Source organism: Pelobates fuscus, chromosome 3 (genome assembly GCF_036172605.1).
Source record: "Pelobates fuscus isolate aPelFus1 chromosome 3, aPelFus1.pri, whole genome shotgun sequence".
In the NCBI taxonomy this organism is placed as follows: domain Eukaryota; kingdom Metazoa; phylum Chordata; class Amphibia; order Anura; family Pelobatidae; genus Pelobates; species Pelobates fuscus.
Genome location: NC_086319.1, coordinates 35,089,643 through 35,115,130, shown reverse-complemented (window position 1 = coordinate 35,115,130; position 25,488 = coordinate 35,089,643). Strand labels below are relative to the sequence as shown.

The window sequence follows — 25,488 nt, the reverse complement described above, 5'->3', positions numbered from 1 at the left end:
ATTTAAAAGAAACCATCAAGGTTATTCATTAAATTTCAAATTGTAGCAAATTAAAATCTGTATGGCAAGATTTAGGCAAATATAATTATGCATTCTCAAAATTAAACTATTGTCCCAGCTTTAAATTAATTTTGTAATTTGGACTTTAATTCATTGGAATGTAGGGTTCAGTGACTTACTCTATGTGTATTTTTAGATCAGCCAGTTGGATAAAACCTTTCTAATTGTTTTAATTTATCTGCATAGTTATGCCACACATAAACTACTAGCACTTGCTTACCCCCCTTCACTTCCAAGCATTTTATTTTCTATAAAATCTTAGCATAACATTTATTTAAAGCAAGGGGTGCATAGTTATCATATAATCATATAGAATACTATTTTGTGTATAGCTTGCAATGACAATTATTAAAATGCATACAGCTTTTATTAATTACTTGTTCGTTCGTGCCATTATATTAATATTTGAGAAATGAAAAGCTTTAGACAGTATACAGTGTTCTTTATCTTGCTGTGCTTTACACAGGCCCTAAAATCTTAATATAAATGTAAAAATGCTATTTTTTTCTCACATACAGTAGGGTTGACAAAAATAGATAAATACACATGGTCAAATACCGTGCTTATAAATTGTTTGTAAGACCCTGAAGGCATTACTAGCATTGCAGCTTACTAAAATTGCAAACAGTATCTGGAATTCAGATGTAATGCTAACATCAAAATGGCAGAGTTTATTCACTTGTCCTTCCTCCCTGACTGAAGGAATGTTGTGACCCATTTAAACTTCCTTTAGTGGTTGGAAGCAGGAAGTGAGCTGGTTTCTTCAGCAACATTTGCAGCCATTAAGTCAGTGAATTTCTAGTAGAAATCCTCTACAGGCTAGTAGTCATTCCTAAGTATAAATGAAACATTTATACTCATTTCTGGTAGTGAAGTGGTTAAAAGAGAGTGGTTAAGAATGAGCATGTACTAACTAGGTGTAACTAAATAATAAATGTTAAAATGAAAGACGTATGAGAAAAAGGTGCAATAATGATCATTATGTGTAATTTTACATATTTGCATACTTCCTCTAGTTTTTTTTTAGCACTTTAATATTACAAGACTTCCTTACACTTCCAGTCATGCATACCATCCAGTGTTTAAATTTATACATTTCAGATTACCTGACACATCATAATAAAAGTTTTATTTGAAAGATTTATTTCTCGAGATGTATAATTCTGTGAAAGCATTAGCAAAATCTTTTGTGCCTTGGGACATTAATTAAAAGAATTGATTGCTTTAAGATGCTATCCATATTGAGCAATAAGGAAAAGTATTTTAGCATTAACAAAATCAATTCCCAGGGATGCTTACTGTATACCAAATGACCCTTTACCGCACCCTCGTACACTTACATTACTAGGCGCATTAGCCGTTCAGTTAAGCTTTGGGCAAAAATTATAGTAATAAAATAGAAGAGTATTTTTGACTCACAGATGCATCAGTTCACACTAGATAAAAATGACTGAAAATTTGGAGGCAAGAAATTGTATTTGATATTGTATTTGATAAAGAGATGCAGTGGAATGTTATAAAATTAGGCCAATTAAAGAAAAGGTCACCAACGTTTCTCATTAATGTTAATGATGTCCATTGAAGGTTACAATGCAAAAGATCTAATAAACTGTTAATCTGTAATATAGAGAAGCATTGTGTTGCATTTGTGTTTGACAAAGTTTCATGCTGGGAAGTCGAGATATGTCATTTAATTTACTTTTTTTTTTGCACATAACATACATTTTTTGTTGATACCACCATTGTGTAAATTATTATTAAATAGTAAGGATTTCCCTTCCCCAACTCAGCAAAGTGGGACCAACCTGCATGACAGATGTTGCTATATCAAGATCAATTGTACTAGCCTGTCTTAGATGTGATGGCATACCTAGACATAGGTAAATCCATCATGTTTTTCTGGGCACAGATTAATTATCTATATTGAATGAGTAGTACACACAAAATGCTGCCCTGCAGTATAATGAATTTAAAAGCCGCAGGTAATAAATCAAGTCATTAATCATTGAGTATTTCTGCAGCATATGATGCATACATATTGCAGGGCAGTGCATTTGCCAACCCTTTTGAGGGATGCCAGGTCTTCCATCTTTTTCTTTGACATCGACCAATGAAAATACATTTCATATGCAATGGCGTGTTCTAGAAGAGATCCTAGCCTAGTGGAGATACCTAGAACACTGACATTGCTTCTTGTAGCATATAAATACCACATACAGCAGAGCAACACTTTTTATGTGCTCCACATGACCACAAAGTAGTGATATGTGTCCAGGTAAATATAAGTCTAAAAATTCTACTTATATCCAAGTTCCAGGACAGTAAACAAAGCACACTCAGTCAGTATACCAGTATTGCATTAATCGGCAATAAAACAGACATCTTTACTCTGCTAAGGAAACTGTGTTATAGGTGAATAAAATTCAATTCAACCTTCTAAGGGCCAGTAAAAGTGTCTTCTCTTTCAGGGACCACTAAACAAATGATGATCTTCTCTGCGTAGGCTTCTACGTTCCATACAGTCTTAATCATAAAAAAGCTTCTAAAGCATTAACCCGCCTGCCACTCCACGGTCAGATACTTAGTGAACTAATCCGTTCAGGTACCAGAGCCAGGTTTGAGTGAATATACACATCTGTATATTCCCTATGGTGGCATTATCAACCAAGCATTTCATAGAGCAATGATGTCACCACAAAGCCCGAGGCTAGCTCTTACATGATGGATTATTCACTAAACTCTGAACTGAAATCTGAATGGGAAAACGTAAGGGAAAAAAAAATCTCCAACTTAGCTATAGCCACAGATTGCCATCTGCAGCCATTCAGATTTTAATTTCATTTTAATTTGCCGTTAAATGGGAATTGTCAAGCTACATATGTTGTATTTTCAGTTTAGTTATTTAGGTCCAAGATTTCAGATTCACTTTGAATTTCTAACAATACATTATTTAGTGAATAACCCTTTAAAAGTTTGAGGAATGTTTACCTGAAAGCCTCTATACACATATATGTTTTTGTATTTGAATGTGAGTGATATTCACTTTTCTTGTCAACGTATATATGCAGCCATGTTAGAAATAGCAATGTTTGTCTTATAAAACCTCTCAAAAGAACAGAACCACGAGCACCTGTGTTCTGGATAGACTCCAAAGGCTAGGACAAGTAAAAGAGACAAATATTGTTTAACCTTTGGCTTAATTATTATCATTATTTTTTTTAAATACATCATATATTATATACTCTTTTATGGATGGACCATTCATTTATTAGCTTGAGGATGGATTCAGGTATATCATTTATGTATAGGTCTTTTAATAAAAACATGAATTTGTCTATCTAGAATGGTGTTAAATTGAAGCTCACTAGTTTTTTTTTATAATGCTCTGATGATACTTGCGTTTTCGAGTAGGCATTTTGTTATAACATGTCATAACGGATTTATCTGCTAGGGTGCAGTTGACTCTATTAAAGTATGGTTGCCACATTCACCGTGTTTTTCTGAGCACTTATATTATTTATACATATTGTCAGGCAGCACATGAAAAGCATTGACCTGTGGAATGAAGAACACATAAATTATCCAAATAGCAAGATGATACTTTTCATGTGTTACTCATCAAGATGAAGAGGCAATATATGTCCTGGAAGACATGGTGGATATGGCAACTTAATTTAGCCTAATTTAGGTATGAAACTCATTTTAGTGTATTTGTGCCATTACAGGGGGAACTGATACCTTTTGTGCCATCAGATTAATACTACATACTAGGGCAGGCAAAACAGAAATTCTAGCAGTTCTTCTCTGCTCAAAATGCCATCTATTTATTGTGTTTAATGAAAGTCTTGCCAATATACACATTTGTAGAAAATACAGTTTTAATTATTACCTGCTGTGTACAGGTGTGTGGACAGGTAGACCATTGCCAAACCTGCCATCGTCTTTGGTCGGTCCCAAAAATAAAGTGTTTGAAAGTATGCAAACTGGCTACATGAATATGTGAGAGTTCCTTATGGCTATTCTAGAGCCAGATTTACTCATATATCAATCATCTGGCTTCTCTAGCATAATAATTAAATAAATGGCTAATCAAAAACTTGACTCACTTATGTTACACCTAGCAGTGTCACTTTAAATCTTGATAAGTTAGGGTTTTCATGAGGGAGAGTGTTAAAAGCATTTAACTGCCGCAATTAGCAAATCACTACATAGAATCTTAATGAATTGAATGCTTTGTTAAAAATACAAGGTTGGCTTGTGGTTCCTAATGATAATAATTACTATACATTGTCTATGGAAAGAAATCCTGTTTGCTCCATGCTTATGAGATTTTAATTGTGTGTCTACATCAAATGGTGCTGCCCATATAAATCTATGTGAGTTATAAATATTTTGTGGTCACAGACCTGAATATTTGTAGTGTCCATGCATATGTGTGTATTGAGTGTGTGTGTTTATGAGAGTATTAGTGCGTATGTTTCTTTTTTTCTATTTTTGGACACAGATATTGTAGTGTATGTGTTCATGTGTGTATTGAGTGTGTGTGTTTATGACAATATGAGTGTGCATGTTTCTATGTTTCTATGTGTGTATGAGAGAGAGAGAGAGAGAGAGAGAGAATGTTTCTGCGTACATGCATGCATGCTTGTTTGTATAAATAGCACTGTACCTAAATCGATTATGTGTATATGGAATGGTGTTTTGTCCAGTGTCGAATATTTAAATACAAGCAGACAAAGCTGATATATGCAGTCCAGAGCAATGTATTATCTCTAGTGTTGTTTACATATGTGACACCATTCTATAAAACAGAAGGATAGATGGATGATAACCAGAAATATAAACAGAAAGAAAACCAGACAGAAAAAAAAGATAGATAAGTTCAAATCTTTTAAAACTCTAGCTAGTCAGAAAGTCTCTCTGCTTAATATTGAATTACCGATCGCCGATGCAGATGTTGTCCATCAGAAGAATGAAATGCCATTAAATAAGCAGGGAGGTGGAGCATATACATTTAATGCACATGGCTCTTTTCTTTTACTTTACCATTAATCTTTTAACTCCATAAACTGACAACACACAATTAGCAGCCAAGCACATCATTTCCAGCGGCTTCATTATGCAGATCTTATGCCATATGAGGTTACTGAGACTTCTTTTGTTTATTAGACTCGTGTCTGCTTTATACCTCTATCTATCATAACCCAGCAAGCTCCTCCTAGTTGTATAGTACTTCTGCAGCGTACATCTATCAATGCCAGAACGCATGGAACTGGAAAGCACAATAGTTTTCCGGAGTGTGAGTTAAGCTGGCAGAGAATATAACAGCTTGACTAAATGTTGCAGCTAAATAAAGCAAACAAACAAAAATGTAACAGACTTTTCCTCTTCTGTGACAGCAGTTAGTCAGTAACTGGATGGATGGATGGATGAATGGATGGATGTATGGATGGATGGATGGATAGATGGATAGATGGATGGATGGATGGATGGATAGATAGATAGATAGATGGATGGATGGATGGATGGATAGATGGATAGATGGATGGATGGATGGATAGATGGATGGATGGATAGATAGATGGATAGATGGATAGATAGATAGATAGATGGATAGATGGACGGATGGATAGATGGATGGATAGATAGATGGATGGATAGATAGATAGATAGATAGATGTTATTTTATAAACTGGGATTTAACCCCTTAAGGACGCAAGACGGTTCAGGACCGTCATCGGCATTTTTGCGTTGCCGACCGACGACGGTCCTGAACCGTCCTAAATTTAAAATGTACTTACCCGATCGCCGTCGTTCCCCCGGCGGCGATCGGCGGTGCTCCCGGTGTGGGGAGACTGCCTGCAGCCCAGACAGTCTCCCCATGGCGGATTAGGACCCCTGGGGCCATGTGATCGCCCATCAGGGCGACCACATGGTCACAATAGGTGTCCTAGTCTCTGCCTGCAGGGGGACTGTCTGTGCTGACAGGCAGTCTCCCTGCAACTGTAAAATCATAAAAAAATTTAAAGTGAAAGGTAATAAAAAAAAAATATTATTATATATGTGTATATATATATGATATATAGACATATATTATACCTATATAATATATGTCTATATATCATATATATATAATGTCATGCTAAGTGTATTTTTAGATTAATATGTACATATATTAATATAAAAAGACACTTATAATTAATTTACACACGTATATATATAATATATATAATAACTATATATATATTGTATATATATATATTATTATAAAATACGAATAATAAATAATTTAAATTAAATTAAAAAAATTAAAAATAATAATAAAAATTTAAAAAAAATGATATATCTATACGAAATGTTATTCTAACTGTATTTTGATATTAATATATATATATTTATATCAAAATACACTTAGAATGAAATTGTATATATATCTATGTATATATAAATAAATAAAAAGAATACGAACTATTCATATGTCCATATACAAAATGACATAAATAATTATATAAATATACACGTAGACTTCAAATATATAAATATGCATATATATTTAAATTCTACGTGCGTATTTATGTAATATTTTTACATAATTAAGTTATTTTATTGATTGCAATTTAAGGGACCTGCCTGCCAACCCAGGCCAAAAGTCTAGAGAATTTAATTTGCTAGCACTGTATTTTACCCTGTAACGTTCTACGACACCCTAAAACCTGTACATGGGGGGTACTGTTTTACTCGGGAGACTTTGCTGAACACAAATATTAGTGATTCAAAACAGTAAAACATATCACAGCGATGATATTGTCAGTGAAAGTGACTTTTTTTGCATTTTTCACACATAAACAGCACGTTTACTGATGATATAATTGTTGTGATACATTTTCCAGTTTTGAAACACTAATATTTGGGTTCAGCAAAGTCTCCTGAGTATAACAGTACCCCCCATGTACAGGTTTTATAGCGTTTTTGAAAGTTACAGGGTCAAATATATGGGTCAAATATTTTTACATTGAAAATGGCCAGGTTGGTTACGTTGCCTTTGAGAGCGTATGGTAGCCCAGGAATGAGAATTACCCCCATGATGGCATACCATTTGCGAAAGAAGACAACCCAAGGTATTGCAAATGGGGTATGACCAGTCTTTTTTAGTAACCACTTGGTCACAAACACTGGCCAAAATTAGCGTTCAATTTAGTTTTTTACTTTTTTCACACACAAACAAATATGAACGCTAACTTTGGCCAGTGTTTGCGACTAAGTGGCTACTAAAAAAGTCTGGACATACCCCATATTGAATACCCTGGGTTGTCTACTTTAAAAAAAATATGTACATGTGGGGTGTTATTCAGCGATTTATGACAGATAATAGTGTTACAATGTCACTATTGATACATTTTAAAAATATATGTTTTGAAACCGCAATATCCTACTTGTACTTATAGCCCTATAACATGCAAAAAAATAGCAAAAAGCATGTAAACACTGGGTATTTTTAAACTCAGGACAAAATTTTGAATCTATTTAGCAGTTTTTTTCATTCACTTTTGTAGATGAATAAAAGATTTTTCACATAAAAGTCAAAAAACATGTATTTTTTTCAATTTTTCATCATATTTTTTCATTTTTTAAAAATTAAATTACATGAGATTATATAAATAATGGTATGTAAAGAAAGCCCCTTTTGTCCTGAAAAAAACAATATATAATTTGTATATGAACAGTAAATGAGAGAGCGGAAAATTACAGCTAAACACAAACACCACAAAAGTGTAAAAAGATGCCTGGTCGCAAATGTACAACATCGCAAAAAAAGTCCAGTCCTTAAGGGGTTAACAAATATCCAAATTTGCAGCTGATTTGTAGTAAAAACATGAAATGATATTTACTAAAGGCAGTTGTTAACATTTAAAAGACTAAATCTGCATCCATCAGTTTGGAAACCAACACAAATCTGTGGAGGGGCAGCCTTTTATAGGAAATCGTGCCTTTTTATAAGAAAAATCATACAGTATCACTGGTTACTGGTTACATATATATTGACCTATTTATACCACCTTACCGTTTCATGTATAGATATAAAGGTTGCATACACACACACACATAAATATATATATATATATATATATATATATATATATTAGTGATGTCCCAAACGGTTCGCTGGCGAATAGTTCCCGGCGACCATAGCGTGTTCGCGTTCGCCACGGACGGCGAACATATGCGATGTTCGGTCTGCCTCCTATTTTTTTTTTTGTGGTCTTTCAGCCAAATTTACTAATACTAAGTAAAAATTTCTTAGTATTAGCAAATTGTGCCCCTACTCGCAATACCGCGAGTAGGGGCATGTCTATTAAACAGTGAGCAGCCTGTGGCTGCTCACTGTTAAAAAAAAAAAAAAAAAAGGTCCCCCTCCCCGAGCGGGTGGGGGCCCTAAAGTAAAAAAAGTGGGGAGGACCTATTGTCCTCCCCCCTGGCCCCCACCCCTGAGCGGTGGTTGGGGGCCCTAAATACCAATAGGGGGGGACCTATTGTCCTCCCCCCGGCCCCCACCCCTGAGCGGCGGGTGGGGGCCCTAAATACCAATGGGGGACCTATTGTCCTCGCCCTGGGCCCCCATACCTGAGTGGCGGCCCTAAATACCAATAGGGGGGGACCTATTGTCCTCCCCCCGGCCCCCACCCCTGAGCGGCAGGTGAGGGTCGGGGGGGGGGAGAACAGTAGGTCCCCCCCTCATTATCATTATGGCCCCCACCCACCACCCAGGGGTGGGGGCCGGAGTGGGGGAGGACAGTAGGTCCCCCCCTCATTATCTTTATGGCCCCCACCCGCCGCCCAGGGGTGGGGGCCGGGGGGGAGGACAGTAGGTCCCCCCTCATTATCTTTATGGCCCCCACCCGCCGCCATGGGGTGGGGGCCGGAGGGGGGGGAAGGAGAGTAGGTCCCCCCCCCTTTCAATCACTATTGTGGCCAGAAAGAGTCCCTGTGGGTTTTAAAATTCGCCTGCCTATTGAAGTCTATGGTGGTTCGCCCGGTTCGCGAACATTTGCGGAAGTTCGCGTTCGCGGTTCGCGAACCAAAAATGTTATGTTCGTGACATCACTAATATATATATATATGTAATTGATTGGTATGCTATTAAAAAACGATAACTAACTTATTTAAACAAATAATCTTTCTTTAACTGCAAAACATTTGATTTTAAAAGCTATACCATCATAATTGGATAGAATTTTACCCCTCAAATCTCTATCTAGATTTTATAGGCGGGATTTGCCCCCCTCATCCTGCCTGCTTCCAATACCTATGTTTGCGACTGATAGTTTGTCTTTAGTAAATAACCTGCAGAAAGAAAAACTGTGTGCGCGATCAAACAAAATCTCTTTGATATGTCCAAAACATCATATTCAAAATGTGTCTTAGCTCACACACCATGAATGAGAAACTGCAGTAATATCTCAATATCCGACACAACTGTATTTGTATTGCTTCAGTATTATATTTAATGTTTATCGTCAATAGTTTTGCCAGATTATTGTTTCCACTGAATTATAATTGGCCTGAAAATCAGAGTCTGTGTTGGTGTGTGTGATATACAACGCTGTATTTTTGCACAAGTTAATTTATTTTCACCAGTTGGCGGGGATAGCGTGTCTTTCAAAGGAAATACCTCATGGAATAGACACTAATAAATACCTTCACAGAAAGATAACAAAGACAATGTGAAGTAGCAAAGGACATCCGATCAATAGCTGTCTTTCCAAGCATTTAAACTGCAAATATGTGAACTGATTAGGGCAGCAATATATCAGATAAAACTGTAACCACATATATACCTTTAATTGATCCTCCATCAAGGATGCTACAGATTGTAGATGCACATGCAATATATCTTAAATACATATTTTATATTAAATTTAATGCCCATGCATAAACAAACATATGAATATATATTTATACACACTGTCACGAAAAGGTAAACTATTCTTCGTTATTTTTTAGTAATTTACTGTATTTAATAAGCTGAAAAAAAAAAGTAAGAAATTAAAATGTTTTTGAATAGGTCATTTTAGAGGAGGCAAATCAAACAAATCATAAAGTTCAATGTCTTAAATAGAGGTCTTACATAAAATAAATAATGAGGATTATTCATTAAAACACCAAACTGGTGATTTGAAAACTGAATTGCAAAAACTTATGGGGATATTCACTAAAGTGAGAATTGCAGGGATTCAAAGTGAATTGAAAATGAATTTCAAATTGAAGGCCAAAGTAGTCAATCTGCAAGCATCGTTGACTAGGAGAAATTTTCCAGTTCAACTATTTTAACATTAAAGGGACACTACAGGTAGCTAAATAATTTAAGCTTAAATTAAAGCTAATAAGCTCAAAATGCCTGTGGTTAGAGACTTTTCTTTTAATTATGTGTAGTTTTCCTGCAGTGCTGTAATTTTTTACCTCTTTCCAGCAGTGTAATCCAGCCACCGTAGCCACCCCCTCTCACATTATTATATGTTCCTGATTCCCAGTCTCTGTAAGAAATTTACCCTTTTCAGCCAATGAAAATAGAGGTATGTCTTTTCTATTGTAAGGAATGCTCACATCACAGACTGCACTGTAGAAACAAGACGAGAGCCCAACTGAGCTCCTTTCCCTCTCACCCTGCAATGAAAGCAATAAAGTCTCCTCTAGCACCTGTCAGTCAACATCTTACCCACTGTTAGCCTCCTCCCTGTTAGTCCCTGTCAGCCAACATCATTACCCACTGTTAACCCATTCCCCTCTAGCCCCTGTCCGCCAACCTCCCTACCCACTGTTAACTACTTCCCTGCCAGTCTCTGATTGGATAGATAGATAGACAGACAGCTAGACAGCTAGACAGATAGATAGATAGATAGATAGATAGATAAAGCTCTACAGGAATTTATTAGTTTGTCTGTCTCTTTATATTTATTTATTTATTTATAAGAAACATATGACACTATATGTTACCTAATCTGATGAGGAAATGTGTGTGTGTGATGTGGTATGTAGGTTCTAGTGTCTGAATGCTGTGTTTGTAGTGTAACTTAGGTTGAGTACTTCTTAGGCAAGCATTGTGGGTATCTGTTGAGTGATATAAATTGCATCACTAAGCTCCGGCATACCCACATAGACGTGTCATTACTGATTCTCATAGAGAATCACTGCAGTGTGACCATTGGTGGACAGGCATTGTGGGCATGTCATTACTGATTCTCATAGAGAACCACTGGAGTCTGACCATTCATGGACAGTTTGGCTAAAATACAGGAAGCAGGAAAAAAGCAAAGGGGGGAATTACATGCAATCACAGGAGGAGCAGAAAATCTGATAAAATTTTAAATCAATGAAGGTACTTCTAAAGCTCATTTTTACATTATTTAGTGATAGAAGGTTTACTGTTGGGGAGGGTTCATTTAAATTTTAAATTGAGTTTGAATTCACTTTGCATTCCTTGCAATGAAAACACTTTAGTGAATAACACTGTTAGACTACATATCCTAAGTAGGTAAGCTGTATCTGTCGCTGAGCTTGATAATTCAGCAATTTTGTCTACATTTTGCAATTACGTTGACATTTCACTACAATTCGGTGCTTAGTGAGTAAATCCTAGATTCTCAGACTAAGGCGATTAAAATCTTCTTGACATGTGCAACTTTGTTTTACTCTGTGTTGCAGAGATACTACAATTTACATTTCAACCGCTGTACACATACAATTTTACGCATGGATGTCAAAACTAGCTATCCGGCACTAATGTCATGATTAATCCAGGTGTCTGAATGCGCTATAGTAGATCTGGGTACAAATGTAAAAACAACAGGCACATTCGTGTAAACACAGGTTCATTCGAGGATATTTTACGGGTCTTTTAACAAAAGATATTGCTCACATTTGTGTTTATATACATTATTTAAACCTTAGAACAGTGATTTTGGAAAACAAAATACTTATCCTTGAAATAACATTTTAAAAAAAAAATGTGTGCTGGGTATGTACTATATATTTTATTTCGCACTTTTTTCCAAAAAGATACTTAAAGATTTCAGAAATCCCAGCAACAGCTACGCAGAGAGCGTAAGAGTAGAATGTTGGTAATGGAAGAAAAAGCATGGTTTTGTGATGTGTAAGATGGCTATTAGTGTTACGGGGAATTATCAAAGCCAGAGTAAACTTGTCTCTAGTTTCAATTTAATAATGTCCAGTGAAGTGCTATATCTCATTGTACATGGCAGGCTTCCAGAATCATGTGATTCAAACATAAAACCTCAGGCCCCAGGGGAGGAAAGGAAGATTCTTCGTACTGTTATTAGATTTCTATTTGCAAAATTCTGCCACGGTACCTGGGACCCTGGCTGTGCATGACTTTATATGTTAACATTCCAAGATTGACATGTATAATGTCTTACATAGAGCACGGTGACCATGGAATATAGCTCAGAAATAAAGATACGATGGTTTGTCAGTAATTTGGACGTATTGTTCCAATGGCTCTGTGCTTCTATCTACTGTATAGATGCAATAGGTAGGCAAGTCTTAAACATTCAGAAGCATGGTCTGAAATACTACTATGCCCTGCACCTGGGCCCCACCATAAATAATTCTGTCTATTTCGTGTTAAGCCTGTTTTGTGTCTGGAAAAAAAAAGTATATCTGTGCACTATTTGCATAATGAAAATTATTATTATTATTATTGCCATTTATATAGCGCCAACAGATTCCGTAGCGCTTTACAATATTATGAGAGGGGGGATTTAACTATAAATAGGACAATTACAAGACAACTTACAGGAACGATAGGTTGAAGATGGCCCTGCTTAAAAGAGCTTACATTCTATAGGAGGTTATAATAACAGTAACTCTGGTACCCAAATGGCAGTTCTCACATTGACCTGCGTGGAAACATTTTTATTCAATTACAAGAATTACGCTTATCTCCTACAATCTCATTTTGAACTATATGTTTAATTAGTCCTACTTGAGTTAACCTATATGATGTGAGGCTATGGAGATAAAAAAAAATAGCCTTGCAGTACACATCATGACATGTTCATGTATCCAGAATTACAAACACGTGAAAAGATCCCATGTGTTATTCTAGTGATAAAATATTTATAACTTATTCCTCAACTGTTCTGTTTGGATGTCATAGTTTATTTAATCAGAAATCGTAGAGAGGTCTATACGTACAATGGCTGAATAGTCTCCACTGGACTCTCTCAACCTAGAGACAAAAGAATCATATCACATATGATCCAGGGCTGTTTCTATGCTGTGCAAAATCTTGACTGCAATGAGTATGGAATTAAGTGTGAGTTGACCGCCTTCCAATTGCATTGTAACTACTTTCTCAATTTCCTTTAATAGCAAGAGACAATTTCAGACATGCTTGCAATTTGCCATGCAGCCAGTATCTAATGATGGCTTCTTAGAAGAGATCTTAGAATAGCTTCCATCAGATGTTCCTACTAAAAAAAACATTAATATCCTGATATATCATTATACATTGATACAGTAACTAAATTGAAGCTTCACAAAGCTTTAGATTGACTCTGTGGTAAACATAGGTTTTGACATTACAGTGGAAGTTAGCAGAAAGGGACATCGAATACATGAAGTATTTAAGACTCACTAAGCCATTCAGTACACAGAATGAAACAGAGCGTCCTTAGAGTACAATGAAATCCATGTTTCAGCATTACTGTTCTATGGCAATGATAAATTAACCATTATTCCTTAGTGAAGGTCAGCACCTTGCTGGTCCACGGCCATTCTAGAGTCCATCGGATCTCATTACCATCAGAATCATTACAGATTCTTTACCCATTGTGATTTCTAGATGTGTTTGAACAATGGATACAGAAAAAATGTAGACATATGTGTGAATATCTGTAACAACCGTGCAATGATTCTTCACAATTCCTAACAAACGGTACATTGTGGTATCCATACAATAGCACAAACTCATCAATCGTTTGTTACTATGTAAACATAGATCTACCGTTAGAAACTGGAAATTGTGAAAAATGTAGAAAAATCCTAATAGAACAGGTAGCATTTGATTTGACATTTGTTTCAGTTATGCTATTCCACAGTTACCACTTTAGGGAATAATTTCCAAATAAAACACATTATTCAGCTTAACAAAACCAATACCATGCATACACTGGCATTAAAATCACAATTATGATACATTTACAACAAAAAATAGTTCTATATCAAATATGTTTTATCCCTTCATGAACACTATACATTACAGTGGAGGGTTTTGTGACATCTTGTATCACTGCCTGAATTGGGAATGACTACTATTTTATCCCTTTATAATATTTCAGGTAAATTAACTGATACCTGTAGATAACATTTCGGTAACCAGGCCACTATTCTGTAAAGTAACATTTCCAGAATTCTACAACATTTGCAAAGACTAGGCAATCTTCTGCACTCCAGATTTTGTGAACTACATCTCCCCTGATGTGTTGCTAGTATTAAGGCTGTAAGAACATTTTGGGTTCCTAAGGTTGCTTCACCCTGGCCTAGACACTGTCTTTTTCTTAAATTCAGAAATACCAAATCTGCTGAAGTTGTAATACAATGGTGCATTTTGGGTCAATGTTTGGGCATTGAAAATATTACTAACTTGCAAACTAATATAGCCTGGAAAAAAAAGACTTAAATCCATCTCATTATGCTTTTCACACATCACTGTTTCTGCTGTTGATCCAGATGAAGGTGAAAAACGAATCTGATGCAATTTCCATTGCAATATTATTATTATTAATATTATTAACTGTTTGTAATTACATTTTTAAAAGTCACAATACGTACATGTTGTTACAACAGCATCACTGTGATGGTAAAACCCTGAAGCACTGAGTAACCCTAAAGAAGGCTATAAAAGCAACTCTCATTTGTTGTAGAGCAGAGGTGCCCAAAAGGTAGATCCCCAGATGTTGTAGAACTACAACTCCCATGATGCTTTGCGTGCCTTTAGCATGACACAGCATCATGGAAGCTGTAGTTTAAAGACATCTGGGGATCTACCTTTTCGACACCCCTGTTGTAGAGCATGCAGGCGAGCATTCATTAAGTCCATGAAACCAGAATAACCCATGCAAAAGGCAATACAAGTATCTCAACATTTAGCAGAAATTCAATACTGCTCAGCAAACATTGGATAGGACATTTATATGTTAATCCACAATCTAATGTTTTTGAACAAAAACTAAACTGCTTGTCCATGTCTCCATGTTTTTATTTTAATTTGCAGTTTTATTATTGGATGTTTTAATTAAATATGATATTCTTAATGTATTATAAAACTCTTTGTATACATATGCCTAAGTCACCTATTACATTTCACTATAAAGAAATAATAAAACATGCTATACAGCAAGATTTTGCTTTTCCCATTGCCTGTTGCCCATTAATAAACAGGACACAAAAGTATAGTGAGAAGGGAAAACAGACACAGCTTTTATTGAAATCATTTGTTAAAATAACAATCCCAAAACCAGCCTGCAAAACCTTTGAAGAACGTCAGGTTTCAAAGAGTCCATAACCACACAGCAATCTACACTTGCCATCATCCTCACTTGCAGACTGTGGCTCCTCAAGTCCTATGTGGACAAATTATTATCCATAATTTAACTTTGCTGGTCAGTAAACCCCACTCCATTTAACAATAAAAAACAAACAAACACACAATGAAAGATAGAGAGAGATGAGAGAGCAGGCAGAACAGTGAGGCTGACTCAATTGTCCTAGCCAATCCACTGTTAACCAAACCCAACAGCCTTATATAACCAATTATCCTAGATACAAAGTAAACCTACATGGGACATCCCTATCACCCATACTGGCCAGCAGTCATGATCCCCCTTCCACATTTTGTCCAGAGGAATTTATTTCCTTTTTTCTCCTCAAACAGTGAGAACTGACACATACTTTATGATAAACACAAGACATTAAGTATAGATTTCTCCACTTTCCCCAATGGTGCGATTTAGACCACGAGCAACACAGAGTTTTAGTAGCATACGGTATATTCGCCAAAAACAAACTAATTACAATAAATTAACAAAAAATCCTACCTGTTCCCTTCACAATATGAGGCATATGCAGTACTTGTTAAAGGAACTAATGAGGTTAAGCTGAAAAGGCTTTTGTTTTTAATGTTCCCTTCAAAAACTCTGCGTGTTGCTTTTGATATAAAATAAAGTGATTGATTTTAAGAAGTACCAGGAAGTGCAGTTTGTACTTTTAAAAAGTCGCTGAGGATTCTAAAGAATGAATGTATGAGACAGATAACATCCCAAGACATTGGAATACAGTATATTGTACCAAATAAACGTATATTTTTATAATATTTTCATTACGTTTTGCATTCATTTCTGATCTGATCATACAACACCGCATTAGTGTGTGTTTGGCATTAGGAATACTGTCATGAAATAACATTAAATATATGTCATGAACATACCTACCAAGTGTCCCTATTTAGAAGTTACAGTCCCTATTTTTGTCCCAAATCCCTCTGTCCCTCTTTTTTATCATAATCTGCCTCTTTTGTAGGTGCTCAGTATTCTTTGTATGTCTAAATCTGTACTACAGTTTCACAGCAATAATATTCACAGGAATGTGTATTTTACACTGAATTAAATGTATATGGGAGTAAGTCTAAATAACATAAATAACATTGATCTTGATGTAAATTAAATGTTTTGCTGCTCAAATTGTTTTTACTAAGTCATCTAAAAATTTTCAGAGCACTCACACCCCTGGCCACCCCCCCACTCACAACTCTAAATTGAAAGTGCCCCTTTTTTCCATTTGAAATACTGTTAGGTATGCATGAGTGAGTGTGATGAAGTAGCTACAGAAAAGGGTAAAAACAAAAGTTAACAGTTGCACAAGTCCCTTTTTTCCAGGTCATTGTATCCAGGTAAACCATTACCATGCCTCCCAACCGTCCTGATTTCAGTGGGACAGTTTCACTTTTTGAGTCCGGTCCTGCCATCCCACCTTAGTGTCTCACTTTTGGGGACAACAGGGAACTGTCCCCAACAAACACAGCATGAGCGTATCTTAAGACTATGTTAAGGGCACTAGGACCCTGCAGGGCGTACTGTATCAGGGGTTAGCCTTGAGTGTGCCAGCTAAAATGAGTCACACAAGGCTAACCTTCCATTAACTTTGCCTGGCCCATCCTCTATATTGGCATATCCACCCCTTCACGATTCTCAAGGCACTGGTTTTGGAAGGTATGGATTATAACCCTACAACTGTCTACTGCATGTTTCTGTAGATTATCAAACCAGCCATATATTCCAGCATTAGCTATCCCATGCTACGAATATATTAATGTGTGACTAAAAACCAGGGGAATATATATGGATGTGCTTATTCGGTCTATAGTATGTGTCAGAAGTTAAGGCTGGCATTAAGAGCAGTAGAAGACTTATCGTGGAAGAATGGAGATTCCCCACCATAAGACCAGCTTGGAAAACAATTAGATGTCTGAGTATAAAACATGACATTTTTAGAATGCATGTGGTTTTGTGATTTGGAAAATGAGTAAGTATATGTATGTAGCTGATACAAAGATACATACAAAGATACTTTTTTATGTATGATACTTGTAGGAAGATAGTTGGAACACATGTCTGAAGTCATTGTGATAAATGTTGGTAGTAGGTAGTTGTGTTTGTAATGTTGTTTGTCCACCAGGAATGTTGCATGTTGGAAAGAAAAATGAACCATTAGGAGTTTTAACAAGGCACCACCAGTGATGAAGTAGTCCTGTCTCTCTGTACTGGTTTAAAGGATGGTAAAGATGACACTTCAGATACCTATGACAGAGCAGAAATGTTGCCTATTATCTTTACCTTATTTGTGTTGCAGTTCGTCATTTTGTTATTGTATCTCATTAACGTTAGTGCCTTTGCTTCCACACAACAATTTTAACTGCTTTCTGCTAAAACTAGAAAACAGCAAATCTCTACCACTTTGATACATCACCAAGGCAACAATAAGAAAAATATGACCTACGATTGAGACAAAACAGCAATCTCCCCAATTACCTAATCCACTGGTGGGCATAAGATTTATTGTATAGTACTTTGCTTGGGCAAGCAATCTGTATTTATGTGCTTTTTACTGATCGGATGTACTTCTTTGAGGGACTGTATGACATTTTACTTATCTTAAAGCATGGGCACAGTCAACTATATCTACTTATTTCTATCTGAAAATAAATGCTAGAAGAGAATTATCTATACTATAATGTCATTGCTGTTTATGGAAAAGGAAGTAAATTGCTCACACCTGTAACACTTACAAACTTAAGAGTTACTAACAAGTTTTGTAAAGTAAGACATGTTGAAAATATACACTCTGAAGACTCACACATACGATGAGACGAAGCGTTACTTGATGTGCCAATTTATTGGGAATTTTACAAAGATGGCTTATTCCTAGCAAAACAAAACAAGACAAATGTGCATAAATAAAAGTTAATTTCTCTGCATCGGAAAGGCCAATGGAACGTTATTTATGAGCTTTCAATCTATTCTGTGTTTAAACCCATGGATGTTGGCACTAACATTTAGTAATACCAGCACAGAAATGTTGAAGAACCGAGGTTGATACAAGTCAACATAATTTTAACCTCACAAGTGTCCTTTCTATCATAAGGGCACATGGATGCAATCCACATTGTCAACCAGGTTCTGTGTGCCTTATAGTATCTAACTGGAGGTTTGTGTTTCCTTCCAAATTGACCTTTTTCATTTTTTCCCCTCTAGCATGCCAGAACTCAACAAAAAGTATATTAATCCCATATTTTACTTATGAAAAGGCAATGCCACTATTGAATGTGACTACTAAGTCAACTCTGTAGAAGAAATGAGTGATATTTTAATCTTACTGCATGCTGACATTACTTATATGAAAGCTTTGGTTATGTAATGAGTATTTAAGAAAATGAATTGTTGCATAGTACAAATGTACATGGACAAATAATACATTTCTATTTATAAAAGGGAGAACATATAATATCAAAATATAAAATTTTGAGCAAAGCACAAAATGGTATAACAGGTTTGTTGATCAAAGTGTACAATAATACCTAACATATTGTAAAGTGTTATAGCAACAATATTAATAATTTATAGCAAAGTTTCATTTTGATTATTAATGTAATTATTGTCTTTATTCTGTGTCAACATTCAACCACTCTTCAGTGACACGGACAGTCATACATAATACATTGGCTCTTAATATGTGGTAATTACAGGTTTTTTTTAATATAGTTAAAATAATTTTGTTACCTTAATTTTTTACATAATTATTCTTTTCTGTTTTAGGTCATCTACCTGAAAGTCACTGCTCAATTATGGGAATTTACAAATACGCTTCTAAGTGAACTGCTTGATCATCTATGGCTACCTACAAGGGCACTCTACAAGGCAATAGCTTGATGTCTATGAAAAGAACGCATAGCCACTTGTAAAGCATGAGCAGACAATGGAAAAGAAGTGATTGCCAATTAGTTTCTGGAACAGAAAAACTAGCTTTTTGTATGGTTGTTTGTTTGGTAAATTCACGCAATGTTTCCGTGAAGTGACCATTTGTCCATGAATAACTGATAACACAAAGGAAGTGAAAACTATATAATTTTCTCCACTTTCAATATTCAAGAGTTGAACAATGGTGTGGGAAATGTCCCTCAGACTAAACTTGTTGCTTGGGCTAGCCACTGCTGCACTCGTACACAGTACACAGAAAAAAGTAGACTGTCCTCAGTTATGTGCATGTGAAATCAGGCCCTGGTTTACACCAAGATCCATTTATATTGAGGCTCTTACGGTGGACTGCAATGCGTTAGAGCTTTATGACATCCCCGCAAAGTTACCTGTAAATACACAAGTCTTACTTTTACAATCCAACAACATTGAAGAAATAAAGAACACAGACAACTTCCCTGTAAATCTCACAGGACTGGATTTATCACAAAATAATTTATCCACAATGGTCAATATCAATTTCACCAATGCACATCAGATACTTTCATTATACATGGAAGAAAATAAGATTGTTGAACTGACAGACGAATGTTTTTTTGGACTGAAAAATTTGCAAGAACTATATATTAATCATAATTTGATATCTACAATTTCACCAAAAGCTTTTGCAGGGGTGGGCAATCTTCTCAGGCTTCATCTTAATTCAAATGAACTGGAAGTGATCAATAGCAAATGGTTTGAGTTTATGCCATATTTGGAGATCCTCATGATTGGGGAAAATCCGATAATGAAAATTGAAGATTGGAACTTTAGGCCACTTATCAATCTGCGCAGCCTAGTTTTAGCAGGGATAAATATTACACACATACCTGATAATGCTTTTGAAGGCCTTGAAAATTTAGAAAGCCTTTCTTTTTATGACAACAGATTAATTGAAGTTCCCGCTGTTGCTCTTCAGAAGGTTCTGAACCTCAAATTTTTGGATCTTAATAAAAATCCTATTAGGCTTATACAAAGAGGGGATTTTAGCAATATGTTACACTTGAAAGAGCTGGGAATTAATAACATGCCTGAACTAGTTTCAATAGATAGTCTTGCTATTGAAAATCTGCCAGATCTAAGAAAAATAGAAGCCACAAATAACCCTAAGCTGGCATACATTCATCCCAATGCATTCTATAGACTTCCTAAACTGGAGACCCTCATGCTCAACAGCAACTCTCTGAATGCTCTCTATCGGAGTACAGTTGACTCTTTGCCTAACCTTAAGGAAATAAGCATTCACAGCAACCCCATCAGGTGTGACTGTGTTATTCGCTGGATCAATATGAATAAAACCAATATTCGCTTTATGGAACCTGATTCATTGTTTTGTGTTGATCCGCCTGAACTTCAAGGACAGAATGTCCGGCAAATTCACTTTAGGGAAATGATGGAGATATGTCTTCCATTGATTGCACCACAGAGTTTTCCATCGGATATGGATTTAAAAACTGGCAATTCAGTCTCATTGCACTGCAGAGCAACAGGAGAACCAGAACCAGAAATCTACTGGATCACACCATCAGGTATCAAACTTCTACCCAACCTTGTCGCTAGTATTTATGATATCCACTCTGAAGGAACCTTGGAAATTAAACATATAACTGTTTCACAAGCTGGACTTTATACTTGTGTGGCAAAGAACTTGGTTGGCGCTGATTTGAAAACTATTATGCTCACTGTGGATGGATCCTTTCCTGGGGATGTCAACGGATCAATGGAAATAAATATCAAAGAAGTACAAAGTAATTCTGTCATGCTTTCCTGGCAAACAGAATCAAAGATCCTCAAATCCAGTGTGCGATGGACAACTTTCCTGAACACTGAATTTAGCAGGATAGCTCACGTCGTTCGGATGCCATCGGATATCAAACAATACAATTTCACACGTCTCAGTCCATCAACAGAATACAAAATTTGTATAGATGCACCTAACATCTTCCAACACATAGAAAAGCAATGTATTAATGTCACCACAAAAGGGATTGAAAAAATGTTGAAGCAAAATGAAAATATCAATACAACAGCTTTGATTATAATTCTTGGGGGCCTTTTTGGAATTATCTCTGTGGCCTTCTTTTTCAACTACACATCTTTATACTTGAGACGTGATTTAGACAGAAAGTGTACTGGGAATAGTATACAGACACCAGCATTTGCTTACAGTGACCTGTATCTATTAAGCCTTTGGAATTCAGACAAAGAAAGCACAGTTCTTGAAGTGAAATCCACTGTTCTTAAAGTACCAACTAACATACCGTAAAAACATCATGCTGACAGAGCTTAATTTATGGAATACAAACAAGCACAATATTCTAGTTGTGCTCCTTTAGCAGGAAGACTGGCAGAAAATGTTTTTGTTTTGTTTTTTTAACTGTGACATCACTGTCCTAAAAGATAACTCTACATGGGATCGGTTTAAAAGTATTTGAGATAACTGGCTATATGTAGTAATAATACCAAACATGGAGAAAATAATACGAGAGGAAAAATGTATAAAGAGAAAAAAAAAACTTCTTTTGTTGACTACAGTATGAAGATATAGCATTGTTTTATGCATTTGTTTTTTTTGTTGTTTGTTTCTTTTTTTTAATAATACAGTAGATGAACTGAGCAGCAATACCTCCTCCTGTGACGTATTACACATTTTAGCCAAGAGTTTTTGAAGTGATGAGATAAACTAGATTTGACACATGATGTTATAAAATTGACATTTCTGTAGAGTAGTAGAGCCAATAAATATGTAAATCTTTTTTTATGCAGAAAAATACATTTTTGATTAAAATAAAAATTTACTTGTTCAAAGGCTGTTTTTTGATGAGAAACTGACATACAAAACACTTGTTAAAATAATGGAAAGATAATATGATAATTACATGAAGAAAATGCATTTATCCTTAATTGTTTTAGCATTTAGAAATAAGTCAAATTATTGAAGTCAAACCAATAAAGAAGATATTTGAAATACATGCAGACTAGAATCACAAGGGCATGCAGACTAGAATCACAAGGAAGTCCAGATATGTCTGCTGGTATTTGCAAGATACACACGTATTAACCTCTGAAAGACCAATCATTTAGTTTGACACCAATACAATATTACCTTATGTCAGTTTGCAATGTTCTACTTGTCTTGCACCAGAAGCTCCATACACCACTCATGTTACTAAATGACTTGGGTATTCCATTTTAGAATAGGATATGTAAAGACCAGTCTGTAATAACAGCATAAACTACACTGGTCCTTAAATGAGGGCTATTCATTAAACACCAATTTGTATAAAATTTAAAGGCAGATAATACAAATGTGTGCATCTGAATTTGTGCACCTATGCATGTGTGTATGAACGTGTGGGAATGTATGTGTGTGAGTGTCTCTGAGCATGTATCTTTGTGCCTAGGAGTGTTTCTGCGTGCACGTGTGTGTTTGTCTGTGTGTGAGTGTGTGAGAGGTTTAACCCTTTAAAGTTTGAGTGGATGTGTGTATATGTGGGGTATTTTCCCTTCAAATACTGGAGTCTGCAAAATACTGTGTTTTTGTATATGTCTGAAAATGCCACGTTATAACAAATGTGCCCACAAAATATAATAGCTGTATTTAACATGAACTGGTGTGTTAAAGGTCTATCCAAACCATTGTCATTTTTTTTTTTAAAGGCCAAAGAAGTTAATATGGTACATTTTCCAATCAAACATTCAGATTAAAATATCAAGAAATATACACCACATACACTGACTTATTGGTAGTCCAATATGTGGGCTATATATGGACCATAAAAATAAAATGAAGTTACCGGTATGTATGTATTGTTTTATACTGAAAACAAATTGATTGAAATTGTCTTTATTAGGTTCTGACATATTTTTTTCATAAATAAATGTAAAATGAATTAACAAATAAATTCATATATATGCGATTCTATAATATGTGGAAATTTTGCTGTTCACTTTTACCAGGTATGAACCAAAATCAACATGTTAAAAATGACAATAGCAGGTAAAAATGACAATAGCAATCATGCAGTAAACTAGACAAGAAGAAAAGGTAACATTTAAGCCAGAGGCTATGCCAGTAATTGTTACCTCTTAGATAGCCAAAATTCTGGGGAACAATAACGGCTTTCCATACCTCTGAAATTTTTGTCCAAAATAAATCATAGTAAATCCCATTGCTAATTCATTATCATAAATTATGTTTTTTTAAAAGGGTCAGTGAAGTTTGCAACATCGTACAGCATAACATTATTAGAAGAAAATTAACACAAGCGAAACATTACATTAAGTAAAATATCATATTCATAGCTGTATGTCGACAAACAATAATTGAGAGACCTGCTTTTGCGATTCTATAATATATTAAAATGATTTAATACAATAACGATGATACACGGAAAATTAACACATATGCTACAAAATACCCAACAGAGGGATGGGTCATCTTACCAGGGATAAAAACATAATGATTAGATGTTCTCCCGCTGACCAATTATGTGTAAAATGCTGTTCAGTTACCAGAGATGTATATATTATAGTAAAAGCCCTTAATTGGTTAAAATTGACATTTACTCTGTAAATATTTCATAAAACCATGTTCCAATGTAGCATCAAAATGCAGCTTGGATGCAGGAAAAATCTCCTTTATTTGAGTCTTGTAATACTATGTGCAATGTTTTGTTTCTATAGAATGTTCTTCAACCCATTTTGTGACAGAGCAGTTTGTTCTTTCTCTGTATAGACGAAGCCATGCCAATTTTGAGAATATTGTCATCTTTTAATTCTTGTTATATTCCTTTACAAACGGTTTATAGACAAAAAAGAAAAAGAAAGAAAATATTGATTTAAAGGTAAAACATATAACTCATTATTTAGTATTATTTAAAAAACGAAAAGAAAATGAAAAAAAAATATTTTCCATAGATTTGCAACACATTTGCACCATAATTTATACACAACTTGTGTGGACAAACCATCATAAGGAAAGGTACTTAATTTATTTATCCTGGGATTTCATTCTATTTGTTATGTAGCAGTATAAGTATAGTATGTTGCTATATATATATATATATATATATATATATATATATATATATATATATATATATATATATATATATATATAAAACATAGCTATGGTAGGCAAAAAAATATTTGAAGGCAGCATACTTTTGGCTTTGCAACTATAGTTATTTTAGCTTTAAAACAGCATTTGCCTAGGTAAAGTTGATTCTGCTCCTCAATCGCCTCTCAGGCAACCTAGGACATTGATTCTTCTAGTACAGGCATAGGAAACCTTCGGCACTCCAGATGTTTTTGACTACACCTCCCATGATTCTTTACCAGCATTATGGGTGTAAGAGCATTATGGGGGATGTAGTCCACAACATCTGGAGTGCTGAAGGTTGCCTATCCCTGTTCTAGTAAATAGGTGCCTGGGCATACCTGATAAAGTGGCTATTGCTAACCAAAATACACCAAAAATACACCTGGGAAAGTGGCCCATGCTAGTCAATTGGAGTCCTGGCATCAATGGAAAGTGTTCCTTGCTAACCAATAGGCACAAAGGAAAGTGGCTCCTGTTATCCATAGGTGCCCAGGGCCAAAATAAAGTGTCATTCACTTACTAAAAGGGTCACAAGCACCCCAGACAAGTGCCTCCCACTCACCAAAATTAGCCCAAGCACCCTGAGAAAGTGACTTTTGCTAGTCAGTAGACACCCAGGCACTCCTGGAAATTAGCCATTTTGGTTTTGCCTGAATACTAGTTAGACAAAAGGGTTGTTTTAAAGGATAAATAACTGATGCCTAGAAAATACAATAGTTATTTGCCTGAATTTACTAT

General features: G+C 35.4%; 1 protein-coding gene across 1 annotated transcript in view; it reads left to right on the top strand.

The window, feature by feature from the left end:
- Positions 1-22,896, top strand: part of LRRN3 (leucine rich repeat neuronal 3) — a 99,273-nt gene extending 76,377 nt beyond the window's left edge. Inside the window, exon 2 of the mRNA XM_063446886.1 lies at positions 19,449-22,896. Coding sequence (XP_063302956.1) covers positions 19,792-21,912 — 2,121 coding nt within the window. The 5' untranslated portion in view covers positions 19,449-19,791 and the 3' untranslated portion in view covers positions 21,913-22,896. The remainder of the gene's footprint in view (positions 1-19,448) is intronic.
- The last annotated feature ends 2,592 nt before the right edge of the window (positions 22,897-25,488 follow it).